General features: G+C 41.8%; 1 protein-coding gene across 1 annotated transcript; it reads right to left on the reverse strand.

Annotated features, from left to right (window-relative positions):
* Positions 1-148: 148 nt before the first annotated feature.
* On the reverse strand, positions 149-12,076 carry noc3l (NOC3-like DNA replication regulator). The gene is made up of 20 exons (XM_024387705.2): positions 11,916-12,076; positions 11,222-11,426; positions 10,856-10,979; positions 10,002-10,165; positions 9,797-9,862; positions 9,525-9,655; positions 8,164-8,419; positions 7,423-7,598; positions 7,044-7,172; positions 6,816-6,947; positions 6,161-6,241; positions 5,941-6,041; positions 5,758-5,830; positions 5,609-5,672; positions 4,915-4,986; positions 4,260-4,441; positions 3,997-4,125; positions 3,804-3,901; positions 704-788; positions 149-568 (listed from the first exon to the last, which is right to left on the reverse strand). The coding sequence occupies exons 1-20, from the start codon at positions 11,922-11,924 to the stop codon at positions 434-436; spliced, it is 2,412 nt and encodes an 803-aa protein (XP_024243473.1). The 5' UTR covers positions 11,925-12,076; the 3' UTR covers positions 149-433.
* Positions 12,077-13,818: the final 1,742 nt, after the last annotated feature.

A 13,818-nucleotide genomic window follows, 5' to 3' on the forward strand; every position in this document is an offset into this window, starting at 1 on the left:
ATAATTGTGAGGTTGTCACTAAAAAAAAGAATGATATAGAGTGAGTCCATGCAACTTGTGAGTTAAACACATTTTTACTCCTGAACATAATTAGGCTTGCCATAACAAAGGGGTTGAATACTTGATTTAAGCTACACAATTCCACTGACATTATGGGGTATTGTGTGTAGGCCAGTGACAATCTCAATTAATCCATTTTAAATTCAGGTTGTAACAATGTGGAAAAAGTCAAGGGGTGTGACTACTTTCTGAAGGCCCTATAGGTCAGGGTTATGAGTAATCAATAAGGCAGGTGGTTTAACTCAACACTTAACTGTATCCATTCTAGTCAAAAAGCAATGTCGCCAGCATACGGTTGTTATTTTACAGTCCATTTAGAACTAAAATACAGGGCACAAAGGAAAGGGGGTGTTTTCCGGTGGGGTCTGAAGTATTATGTGCTGTTGGTCTGTGGTAGAACTGCAGAGAAATCCAGCGACATAGGATCCTCTTCCTCCGCTGAGAGAACACGATCAATCTGCTGCTTTAATTTATCATCCAGCAGGGCAAGGCCTATCGTGAAATAATCCTGCAACAAAATGCAAAGTGTTTAGAGACAGGATTAGCACAAAGACAATTCAGTCAAGTGGGCCTAATAACATTCTGGAATATATATATATATATATATATATATATGGACAGAGAGGGAAGTGTACTACTGTACCTTCTTCTTTGTGGAAGGCGCTACCACTGGAGGATTGAAGGTCATGTCTTTAGCTCTGTAGTCCTCAAACAGCTCCACTGGGTGCCTGAGGGGTTAAAGGTCATTTACACCCAACAGAGGCTAGTGCTTTTACATACTGCACATGCACACATCTTTGGTTAATATCGCCCGCACCGTAGAGAAAGTCTTCAGGGTTCAAACACATTTTGACAGATGGAATTTCATTACTTTTAACCAAATTTCCAAGACAACAATTGGTGGCGTCTCTCTATGTATAAAAAAGTAAGCACGACACTGGGAGGCTGCACTCTGATCCCATGTACCATCTCCTGTCGTTGTGCAAGGCACAAAAGTACAATACCTGTTAGGGAACTATAGAAGTGTATTAATTCAACCATTAAAAAAACAAGCACGAGTAGAATCAGAGGGCAACACACAGTCTGGGACTTATTCCCATTGTGGTCCTCCACTGGGGATGCAGGATTTGATTAAGCCCTGCTCAGACACATCAGAGACAGAGGTCCGGTTGAGCAGATCATTTATAAAACGTGGTTTTGTTGGCGGGGGACTGGAATAAAAGCCTGCATACCCATTGGCTCTACTGGAGGATGGTTGACCACCCTTGATGTATAAAATTACAACCAAACACGTTATGCCTTTTGAAATAATTTGCTCATTCAATATATCAAAGATCAAATGGCTATGGTAGGCTACAAATCTTTTTATTCAGCTGAAGCAAGCCCACAAATGTTCTTCGGGAAATGTACCTTTTCTAGTGTAGTCATATTTAGCTATCTTTGAAGTGTTTACTTTGAAGGGTGACTAGTATCTTGAGTTGCCATGTCCCAATCAACAAGTTTTGAAACTACATAATCCGAAAGAAAGGCTACACATAATATTTTTTCCTAAAATTACTGTTCGATTCACAGCGATTGAACCAAACCAACTAATACAACGATCGTATTGGTTGGGGTTTGGTTCAATGGCGAAGTGACTCATTCGTTGTGTGGCCTTACTTGCAAGTGTCGGTAGAGTTTTTGGGGACACGACGAAAACAAATAATAAAGCGTTAACTAGAGGGTACAAGATATGTTTTGAATTCGCTGTCTCGTTATTAGTCTGTTCTCAATCATATTTTATAGGCCTACCTAGGGTGACCACATTTAAAAATGCTCAAATGCCGGACAGTGTAGCCTACATAAATAAAAACTCTAATCCCCCTCATGGTGTAGATTTTTTTAAGGCTTCGGAACGCAAATAAAAATGACATTCCTCAAACTTTGTACCGACAGATGTCTTGAATGTTATTATAGAATTGGCCAGTGCATACAATTCATCCTCCAATTGCAACGTCTGCCTATGCCCACACATATTGACTCAATTTAAATAAATAAAAATTATAACCTCAAACACCAAGTTTAGAGACACCTCATTTCAAAATAAGACTTCATTGAATGATATTTCACTTTTACTGGTGAAACGTCATCTGCATTCCAATCATTTGATCTCAATCAGTTTCATGGGAATATTATGCATTTGGATCTTCTTGAATTAATATTTTGTGAGCAAATTAGAGCAGATGGTAAACTAATATAGACTTCCTGGATTTTGTTTCAATCAAAGCACTTTCTGAAGGGACAAAAGGGACAAATCAACCTTTTTCTAAATTAGTGGTGCTTGAATTTGTTGATCAAACACGAGTGAGATGAGGGCAGTGGGAAGGTAGACACCTAAAATGGCGGGTAATTCAAGAAAGGTCAGTACATTGCAATACATTTACAAAATAATACATATCGGAGCAGTCAGCATTGTACATCAAGATGCTAAACTTCCAACACGTTTCGACTACTCGAGTCTTCCTCAGGCAGCTTTGTGGACGGAAGAGGACGTGTCTCTAGAAATAGAGGTGGGGACAGGGAAATAACTACCCAAAAGGTATGTGGACACCACTTCAAATTAGTGGATTTGGCCATTTTAGCCACACCCGTTACTGACTTGTATAAAATTGAGCACACAGCCATGCAATCTCCATAGACAAACATTGACAGTAGAATGGCCTTAAGAGCTCAGTGACTTTCAACGTGGCACCGCCATAGGATGCCACCTTTCCAACAAGTCTGTTTGTCCAAATTTCTGCCCTGCTAGAGCTTCCCTGGTCAACTGTAAGTGCTGTTATTGTGAAGTGGAAACGTCTAGGAGCAACAATGGCTCAGCCACGAAGTGGTAGGCCACACAAGCTCAAAGAACGGGACCTCCAAGTACTGAAGCGTGTAAAACATGTCTGGCCTCGGTTGCAACGCTCAGTACGGAGTTCCAAACTGCCTTTGGAAGCAACGTTAGCACAATAACTGTTTGTCGAGAGCTTCAGGAAGTGGGGTTCCATGGCTGAGAAGCCGCACACAAGTCTAAGATCACCATGCGCAATGCCAAGCATTGGCTGGAGTGGTGTAAAGCTCACCACCATTGGCCTCTGGAGCAGTGGAAACACATTCTCTGGATTGATCAATCACACTTCACCATCTGGCAGTCAAGTTCGAATCTGGGTTTGGCAGTTGCCAGGAGAACGCTACCTGCCCAAATGCAGTGCCAACTGTAAAGTTTGGTGGAGGAGGAATAATGGTCTGGGGCTGGTTTTCATGGTTCAGGCTAGGCCCCTTAGTTCCAGTGAAGGGAAATGTTAATGCAGAGGAATATTTATATCATGACATGATTGTTTGGTTGCAGGACTCTCTGGCACAATTTGGGACATGTGTCACCCTAGGCCTTCTGCTGTAATGTCCGGCCAACTAGTCTCGCACACATGCAACTGATGCGCGCGAACACAGGCACACTAAAGTGTCCTTCCCATACTGGCTGATATGTCGATTTTTTTTATTTGATTGATAAAATAAAAACTGTGTCTAAATACATGAATAGAAATTATAATTCAATTTCCAAAACTTTTTCTGGCCTGGATTTCTTTGGACTTTTCCAGGATTTTCATGACCATACAACAAACCCTGGGATTGTACGAGTATTTGTAAAAGAACTGGAGGAGCAGCAACTGGCTTTTCATAGAGGATAAATGAAATGTGAGATTTGGGGATCCTCTTGTTCTTACCTTCTAGCAAGTTGAACGATTAGCGCTCCAGATCCTTCACTGGGAGCCCCTGCACAGAGGTGAGTGGCAAACCTCCTGACCACTGGGTGGTAATGTCTCTGCAACACAACAACGCCATCAGCTATACCTGTGTGTGTGTGTGTATGTATGTATGTATTTTTTTTTTGTGTGCGTGTGCTTTTTGCGTGTTTACCTTGAGTGTGTGTAGCTCCCACAGGGCAGTGTTCTGAGGGTTGCAGTACTCTGGCTCATCCAGCTCAGGAAGGAACACCCCACTACCCTGAGCCTCATTGTCCAGGAGGATATCACACTTGGGGAAGGTCTGCGGAGAGAGGGGGAGCACAGTCTTATTAATCACACACGTATATGGTCTCACACTCTTCATGGACTCTCTCACACACACACACACAATCTCTGTCCATAATACACGTAGCTGCACACACTATAAACACTTACATGCATCAACGTCCTGTTGGATGCCAGGATTCCCACGGTAGCGTTGGGCAGTGTGTGCAGACTGAGCGTGCTCAGTCTCTTGACGAAGGCCAGGGCACGCTGCAGGGTCACCTGTTTCCTGCGCTTGGTCAGCATCACGTCGAGACAACGCAGCACGATGCTGATGTCATCATTAGATGCACCTGGGAAGAGCATCCACATTATTTAAAGGCCCAGTGCAGTCACAAACTAGATTTTCCGGTGTTTTATATATACATTTCCACACTGAGGTTGGAATAATACTGTGAAAATGATACTGCCCTTTCAGTGTAAGATTAATTAACAGACCAATAAGAAAAAGTTCCACAGCTCTCTGCTAATAACTGCACATGTTCCCCACTCGGACCACTCCCAGACAGTCATAGCAAAATTCTTGTTTGAGAAATCGCTCTTTGCTAAGAAGTTATTTCTGTTTCTTTTTGACCATTTTAATTCACAGTAAGGTATTTAATAGTACCCAGAAATGATATGATATTGAGATACAGAACAGCTGCATTGGACCTTTTAACACTTATGAACAGTCACTCCAGGTACAGGTGGACCTTCAGAGCACAACGGATCTAGTGTCAACGAGCCAGACATGGGTTTGAATAAGCTCTGGGGTGGATTGACTTACCAGCATTGAGTTTGAGCAGCGTCTTGTACAGGTGGCTGTAGAAATTCAGTGGGTCAATATTGAGGACATCACCTATCCGCAAAAGAGGGAAATTAATTAAAAGGAACAGTATACTACGTCAACGTTTGTGATCCGGGACTGAGATAAATTACTGTGAAACAACACATTTAAGTTCTACGTGGTCCGTCTCCTAAATCAGCATTTTTAGTGTCTGACATCACGCACCATATTGCCGCAGCATTGCGTTAGTGGAAACCAAGACTGTTCTCACGGCAGGCGTGGTTGTAGCTAGACATGTTTGAGTCGCATCTGAGATCATTTTAGCTAACCCTAAATCTTTTCCTAACCTACCACGTTAATTTTCGTATTGACCCTCCCGGAGATTGGCGCTAAAATGGATACAAACGTTTGAACAATTTTTAAAAATCCTGACACACCCGAACGTCACGTGACCCTAATACGATGTAAGCATACTGTGTCTAGAACACATAATCAGCCATTTACATCGCCATGATGAAGTATATACATTCACTGTATATACATATCAATGATGGGTTAAATTTCTCAAAACCAAGTGAAATCTCCTGACATATACATCCAAAATATGGATTTGGTTCAAAAAAGTGAACCTATCCTTTAAGCACATACAGTATGTAATATAAACAGTATTCAGTGAGGTTAGACCATCACCGACCTTGACCAGAGAGAATGTTGAAAGCTGTCTGAATGCAGTGAAGGCTTTCCCGATAGGTCAGATCCTACAAAGAAAAAAAGGTCATTAGCCAATGATACACGATGATGTGAATAGTATTTTGATAGGATTGGTAGAATATGTATACTCACTCCTGATTGGATAAGATGTTGAAGAACGTTCAACAAGTCATCAAAGAACTCCAGGTTGATTAGATGGGCAAACCTTAGGAGAAAAATATTTTGTCTTAAAAGAAAGCCGCCATATTTCATAAACAAATATTTCCATTTGTCAGGAAGTGACTCATGTCCCTGGGAACAGGTAGTCTCTCTTACTTTGCTAGACCTTCTAAAACAGAGGGAAGCAGGATAGACTTCTGAGCTTTCTTCAGTATTCTGAAGTATATCAAGAACACTATGTTCAAGGTCTCTGTGTGCTAGGAGAGAGAGAACAATTGGAATGACGGTTAGACCTTTTGTCGTGAGAAGCGCGAAAGTGTTTTCACAAAAACAAGTCAATTCAGGCCTGTTGTAACTTTGGGGAATAAACACTCACCAGTTTGAGCTTCTTGTCTTTGCTCTCTGATGCCTCAGCCTCTAGCAGCTCTTTCTCTAGTTTCTCTTCAGCCTTCTTCCACTGTAAGGATGACAGGACACATCCATTACACTCTTCTCACAGGCACACCAAAAAAATGTACACAGGCAGACACAATATAAGCAAGGCAAACTGCAGTCAGCTTGTGCAATACGTTAGGAAATAAAGAAGATTGTGTTCTTCCTGCCACAATATTACGATGCTTACGGTAGTCGCCAGTCACGTGGTATTTTTTAATTTACAAGCACACAACAATGAGTCACTCACTATTGTGCAGCATGCGCCAGGTGATCTAATTACTGTATGGATTTCACAACTAAATGTTTGCCAGCTAGATCTCTTATAACTTATGTTAATTGTCTGAAAACAGTGCCCCTTGTGTTCAGTGCCGGTATTACCAACTATCCCGGTATGGCACAAGGTATGACAATCTGGATACCGCCCAAGCCTAGTCCAAATCCAAAGATATTGATCGTTTTAAGTCAGCAATTTTGTGCAATTGATGACCAATCTGAGCGAAAAACACTAACCAGGTGCTGTAGACTAGAGTGCCCATAGGGTTGTGCAGCAGGCTGAACGTTTGATGTCCCTACACACAGGTGCGTGGGCTACTGACCTTCCTTTGCATCCTGGACAGATTCTTCTTTTTGTCTTTATAGTTCATGAACTTCTTTTTGGGAGCTGTGTCATCTGTATCTTTCTTCACCTCCACCTCCTTTATCCTCAGGCAGAGGAGAACCTTGAGTAGCTGTGGGGGTGAAGAAGTGGGAACATTTTAGATGTATTTCTTTAAGAGTCATAAAAATAAAAAATTTAAAATACTTGAATAGTAGGTGAATAGTACCTCTGGTCTGACGTCATAGTTTCTGCTTTTAACCAGTCCGGAGATAACTTTGACTGTCCCAAGTGAGGCATGGCCCTGTTTGTCCTGCTTCAGTAGCTTCTTGACTGCTTCACAGCACATGTCAGACACCTGGACAGACAACATAACGTCAACTCAGTTAACAGTCAGACGAGAGACAAACACGACCCTTCATATATCTAAGATAAAACCGCGGCTTTTGATTGATAGCCAAATGAATCTTAATTAAGAGAAACCCGCCTCTACAGAGCCCACTCCCATTGTAAAGTCTATAGCTACAAAGTCTAAAGCTAATATTGTAGTGAACACCACGTGACAAGATGTAGAACTACGGGCTTGATACGGGGCCTCCCAGACTCACCCTCTTGACAGGGTCGTTCATCAGTGGCACCACCGTGACGATGATGTTGTTGTGGAAGTTGAAGTGTGGCAGGGCCACCAGCAGCTCACAGATACAGCGGATGGCCACCTCAGCCAGGCCCCTATAAGACTGCAGTGACACCGCCTCGCTCCTCTTTCTCTTCTTCTGCTTCCAGTCTACGGGGCAGGGGGTGCACACAGCAAATAGTTACAACCAACAGCAGCCACTCATTAATATCAACTAGTCACAACAAGTCATCAATGTCAACCAGTCATAACAAATAGACAAATTGGCTGACACCACGAAGATGATGTGCGCGCGTTGATGTGGCCCGGAAGGTGTGCGTTGTGATTCTGAATGGTCAGATAGCTCGCAGCAATGTCAAGAAGCTGCCGTGTGGGGAATTGTAGGTGGCTCATTTCATCTCGTTATTGATATCCTGTCTTGTTTTGAGGTGTTTTGACTGATGTCATGTCCATGCTAATATGGCTCAAATTCACCAACTAGCTAACCAAGAACTGTAACAATGGATTTGAGCGACAAGTGCTCATTGTGTAACTGTATATGTAGTTCACATGACGGTCTAAGCCAACCCTGTCCGTTTTGCCACATGTTGCTAAACAGCCAACCCGTCTGTCTATATGAATTAGTCACAACGCATTAACATCAGCCAGTCCCAGCAAACATCAGCCAGTCAAAACAAGTCATCAATATCAACGAATAGAGATAGAAGTGGACTACCTTTGACCGTTTGCTCCAGGTTCTCCAGGTAGAACTTGTACTGGCTCACCAAGCCCTCCTCAAACTCCCTCAGTTGCTGGGTCTCTTTCTTCACCTTTGAGGCTTTCTCTGTCTCTGTCAGGGGTCTGATTCTGTAGGAGGGGACGATGTCCTTGAAGACCTCCATCAGAGAAACCATGACCAGCTTTCTGACCGTCACAGCCACATAGGGGTCGGTCTCCATCAGCATGGCTCGCAGCTCTTTCAGCTTCTTGATCTGAACAAAGATGGAAAGTTCAGACATTGGCTTTACACAGAAAACATCAATACCAAGAACAGTGAAACAAAACATTTCCTAAGTTTGCTTCTCTCTGCTATGTGATTATTGGTCTATGTGTGACAAAATAATAATATTTTGCCATGGGGACTAGGAAGCAAGAGTAGCCCGAGGAGTCTAACGCACAGTTCACACGCCAAACTTATGGCGAGTCGAACTGAATAGAAATAAAGAGCGGGTTGGCACGGTCGAGAGCTTTTCCTGACGTACCAATTGGTGTCATACAACAGCTCTCAACACCGCAGACTTCCTTGTTGGTATCGGGTCAAATTCAGGCATAACAGCAACATCTTCTGTGTTAAAGAAAGCACACCGTTTATTGTACTAAAAAGGCAAAGAAAGACGTCTCGCACACCTGTGCAGCGCGGAAGTTAATGTTTGCAACCATGAATATGATCAGTTTAATGTGTATCGGTTAACGTAATCTGTCTTCAGATTTCATAACTCTTTTACTAAGGAAGCCCGAAGTCTCCTCATCCCTAAAATAAACCACGATAGATAAGTTAGCATAGCGATAGATATGTTAGCATAGCGATATTATGTGCAACGCAGGCGTGTTCCAGTTTCTCCTGAGATTGCAAAACTATTTGTATGTTGATGTAGTGCCCATCGGTTTGAACGTGTTGAAGTTGTGTTTTTACTGTCAGTTGCTGGTTTCAAAAAGCACCAAAAACTCCACTAAACCATGATCCTTTTAGTGTTTCTGCCGCTACAGAAACAGACCCTGGGTCTGTTCTAACGTCTCCACCTGCGAATCCAAGGTCATCATTGTGCTTCCGTTGTGGGTGTGGTAGCAAAGCAACCTTTAATTGCATGCAATTAACATATATGCATCACCATTTCTCCCGACAGTGGAAAAACTGCTCTGGCACGCAACATGAAACAGAGGCGTGCTTCACATGCACTGTACTGAACTGTCGTCAGAGATCCGACAAGGCGCACCGCGTGGTTTCAGACGGCACTCTATTCCCATTCTTCCAAAGAGAAAGTGATGTATTTTTTTTGTTCGGTACGGAGATGCAGGGTTGTTCGAACCAGGGCTTACGTTGGTGGTGGGGTCTGAGAGGATGTCTGATCCCAGACTAGCGATTCGTAGTTTCCTGTTGGTCAACTTCTGTGTGCGGAGCTTCAGCTGCTCCTGAGGGGTCAGGGCCGGCCCGGGCACAGCCTCATCCTCTGTGGAAACATACCAGCAACATCAGAGAGAAGCACCTCATCTACTGATCAGGACTGGGATACCAATATTTGGTCTAACAATACATTCTACACAGAGAGGATGACCGACTCAAGTCAAAAAGGGGTTCATGGTGCTGGTACCGTTTTCAAATTGCTCCAAGCCAGTCGGGGCATCTCCTTCCTCCTCCTCAGCCTTTTTTTCTACAACTAAAAACAAGACAAAGCAATCCAACGCAATTGTATCAATAGAGCTGTAAATTCTAAAACCTTTAAACAATATGACTTAGGTGGAAATGTAAACTTACAGGTGAAGATGTTCAGGGGTAACACATATTAATCATCCTACCAGGTTTCTCCATGCTCTGAGGGATGAGGCCTCTAATCTTGTCTTTGATTGGCAGGAGGTGAATGACCTCCTTTTCCTCTGTTAGCTGCATCTTTCTGGGCATCTTCTCATAACTCTCTGGCCCCTGCTGCTCCCCCTTGCGCTTTTTGGCATGCACTGGACCACTGCAGGTATTCAAGTAAGGTTAAGTGAGGAGAGAAGTTAGACATAGCTATACATTTCAACATGTGTATTATGATCTACTTGTGATGGGATGTACATGAGATTGACAGAAAGATGGTACATAAGTGATGGGGGGGGGATACAGTTACATATCAGATATCATTTGAGACGATATTTGCGCTGGATGGCTGTACCTGCACCAAAATGGCAGTAGTTTTCCTTCATAGCTTGTTCTCCATCTTATTTTTAAGTAGGGCGCCAATTTGTTTTCTGCACTTATTTCCATGACTGAAACTCATTTTCTCATGAATCTCTCGTCCCTCTGCAGCAGACATATGGTGAGCAATCTCTTTGGAACATACTATCGTAATAAAATAACAATATCGAATCGCAATACATATTGTATCGGCATCTAAGTATCATGATATTTTTCACATTTTTGACAGTATGAAGCTTGGTGGGAGAAAGGGGACTCACTCAAGTAGCAGAGTAAAACTATAAACACGGATGTTACACATGGTGGACTGGCGGATTACATTTAACAAACCAAACATTAAAATACCGTTACAGAAGGCAAGTACAACCCCAAACCGGTCCGTCAATACCGAAATATTAAGATACGGTATACCGCCCAGCCCTACATGTGTATACAGCCCAGCCCTACAAAAATACTGTATGGACTGTGTAATTACCTTGACGACAGGTCTCTGGTGAGGAAGGAGGCTTTCTGAGCCATTGCCTTGATCTGCTCCAGGTCATCTTCCTCCATCATGTCCATTGGCAGGGACTCCACAAACTCCTCCTCCTCTTCATCCTCTGTAACAGAAACCAGACAGGGACATGTAATTAACGCCACCAAACAGGACTCAAAACAATAGACGATAATAACTTTATATAGGTTACGTAATTATGTTGATGCCATAGTGTGGAACAGTGCACGAATTGGAAACCAAACTATACTGATTACTGTACATGCATCATTCAGCTTGAGTGCTAGATGTCAGGGCCTAGATGTTAAGCTATACTACTGTATGGGTGGGTCGTCATGCTGCACACACCTGGCCTCTTCTTGTAGCGCTCCAGGGGGAGGGGGGTCTTCAAGACAGCATCTTTGATAGCTGCCCGGAGCTTCTTCTGCTCCTTGCGGTGTTTCTTGTCGGTGCTCTCTTTCTTGAACTGACGATTCTTTAGCTTGTTGTCAAGCTTCACATTGCTCGTCTTCAGTAGCCTGCGAAAGCTTGGCTTCCTCTTCTTACTCCTTGGCTGTTGGTGAGAAAAGGTCGTCAGTGCTTTGTATTCATAATGACAACCTGGGTGATGATTTGGGGTTGAATAGTTACTAGCTAGTACAGCTAGACTTGACTGACTATGGTATGAAATGAATGCATGTCAAGCAATGTGAATTCTTATATAAGCAAACAACACATGGCAGGTAGGTATAGCTTGGGTTCCTCTCTGGTGAAAATCACTGTCAAACCTGCAAGCAGCGCAGACACAACTAGTTAGCTAATAGTTCGTGTAACGTTATTTCTATGTAGTTGAAGCAATGGTGACAGGCTGTTTACAAAAGCCCAATTTCTCAAAAATATGTGGATAACATAGTGTCCACTAAAATAATGGTGAGTAACAGTAGTTGAAAAACTGCTCAGCGTAAATTACAGCCATTCTGCTGACAAAATGAGTAAGTACATAGCTAGACATTAGCTAGCTAGCAGCGTTACTATCTAGCTAGCTATAACACGATGTACTTACCGGAGCCATCGTAAAATACTTATTTTAAAGATGGAGCGCTTGTTTAAGTCGATATCAAATACGTTGTCTTAAGTGTATTACAATAATAGTTAGCTATCAACTGTAAAATGTTCCCACACGTGTGTTTCTTTCCTTTTCCGGAAGTATTTTTTTTTTTCAAAGTAAAGATCATAGAAGTGTGTTCTCTTCACGGATGAAAAAAAAAATCGAATATAAAAAAAGCCACCTAGTGGTCGGGAAGACCTGTTTGCTTGGGTGTGTTGTGGGTGCGTACACCAGCAGTCAGGAAACACTGACTGTCTGGGAATAAATAGACAATATTTCAAAAATGCAATTATCATATCTTTGATTTATTCACATAATTCATAACTTCTGGTCTGATACAGTATCACAGAGGTACTTTTTTAAAATTCATTTCAAATATATTTACAATTGTTCTAACATGAAAACTGTACAATAGAGCATAGAAAAAAATGCAAAAGAAACAATATACAACTTTTTTATATTCAATATATAAGATATGAAAAATGTCCTGTAGAACCATGAACTACAGCATTGATTAAAAAATATGTTGCATCTCAACATATAAGTCAAATGTAAAGTAACAAAAGATGCGAGCAACATCACAAACAATGTTTTAAAAGTAAATTATGTTTCATGAATAGGTGCTTTGAACAAGGGTCTCATTGCTCTTTCATTCACAACAATATTAGAGCTTCACTGTGGATTCATTCACACACAAAAGCAAAACAGAAACTTCATGTGCCACACGTTCTCTTTTGCACTTTCTATGGGTCTTTCGGAAACAAGTGCTTACTGTAATGAAAACCTATTACTGTTAGTTTAGTTGAGCAGAAACTGTTCGATGTCAAGCTTCAGAGACTTAAGAAATGCATGGGCTGTGTCACTGTTTTCATTTTGTTCCATGTTGTTATATTGGCTTGGTCCATTAAATCATATACTGTAAATCTATGCTTGGAGGTGCATTTTCATTAAATATCTTATGTTAGTGAGATAAAATCCACAGGTGTAACTAAGGGCCTCACTCAATTAAGAAACTCCAGACTTTTGTGATGGGACTAGATAGATGTAATGAATTGGGTTCAGTATGTCATCATACAGTACCAGTCAAAAGTTTGGACACCTATTCATTCAAGGGTTTTTCTTTATTTTTACTATTATTTTAGAATAATAGTGAAGACATCAAAACTATGAAATGACATATATGGAATCTTGTAGTAACCAAAAAAGTGTCAAACAAATGTATTTTACATTTGAGACCCTTTCCTTTGATGGCAGCTTTGCACACTCTTGGCATTCTCTCAATCAGCTTCATGCGGTAGTCACCTGGAATGCATTTCAATTAACAGGTGTGCCTTGATGAAAGAAATTCCACAAATGTACTTTTCTTCTTAATGTGTTTGAGCCAATCAGTTGTGTTTTGACAGGGGTGGGGTGGTTTTCAGATGATAGCCTTATTTGGTAAAAGACCAAGTCCATATTATGGCAAGAACAGCTTAAATAAACAAATAGAAATGACAATCCATCATTACTTTAAGACATGAAGGTCAGTCAATCTGGAAAATTACAATAACTTTGAAAGTTTCTTCAAGTGCAGTCACAAAAACCATCAAGCGCTATGATGAAACTGGCTCTCACGAGGGCCACCACAAGAAAGGTAGACCCAGAGTTACCTCTGCTGCAGAGGATAAGTTCATTAGAGATAACTGCACCTCAGATTGCAGCCTAAATAAATGCTTCAGAGTTCAAGTAACAGACACATCTCAACATCAACTGTTCAGAGGAGACTGTGTGAATCAGGCCTTCATGGTTGAATTGCTGCAAAGAAACCACTACTAAACAACACCAATAAGAAGAAGAGACATGGTTGGGCCAAGAAACA

Source organism: Oncorhynchus tshawytscha, linkage group LG25 (genome assembly GCF_018296145.1).
Source record: "Oncorhynchus tshawytscha isolate Ot180627B linkage group LG25, Otsh_v2.0, whole genome shotgun sequence".
Taxonomy (NCBI): Eukaryota; Metazoa; Chordata; class Actinopteri; order Salmoniformes; family Salmonidae; genus Oncorhynchus; species Oncorhynchus tshawytscha.

Coding starts and splice junctions, on each gene's coding strand:
- noc3l (XM_024387705.2), bottom strand. Junction 5,673..5,757: donor AACATCTTATCCAATCAGGA/GTGAGTATACAT, acceptor TTTTCTTTGTAG/GATCTGACCTATCGGGAAAG. Junction 4,442..4,914: donor GCTGCTCAAACTCAATGCTG/GTAAGTCAATCC, acceptor TGCTCTTCCCAG/GTGCATCTAATGATGACATC.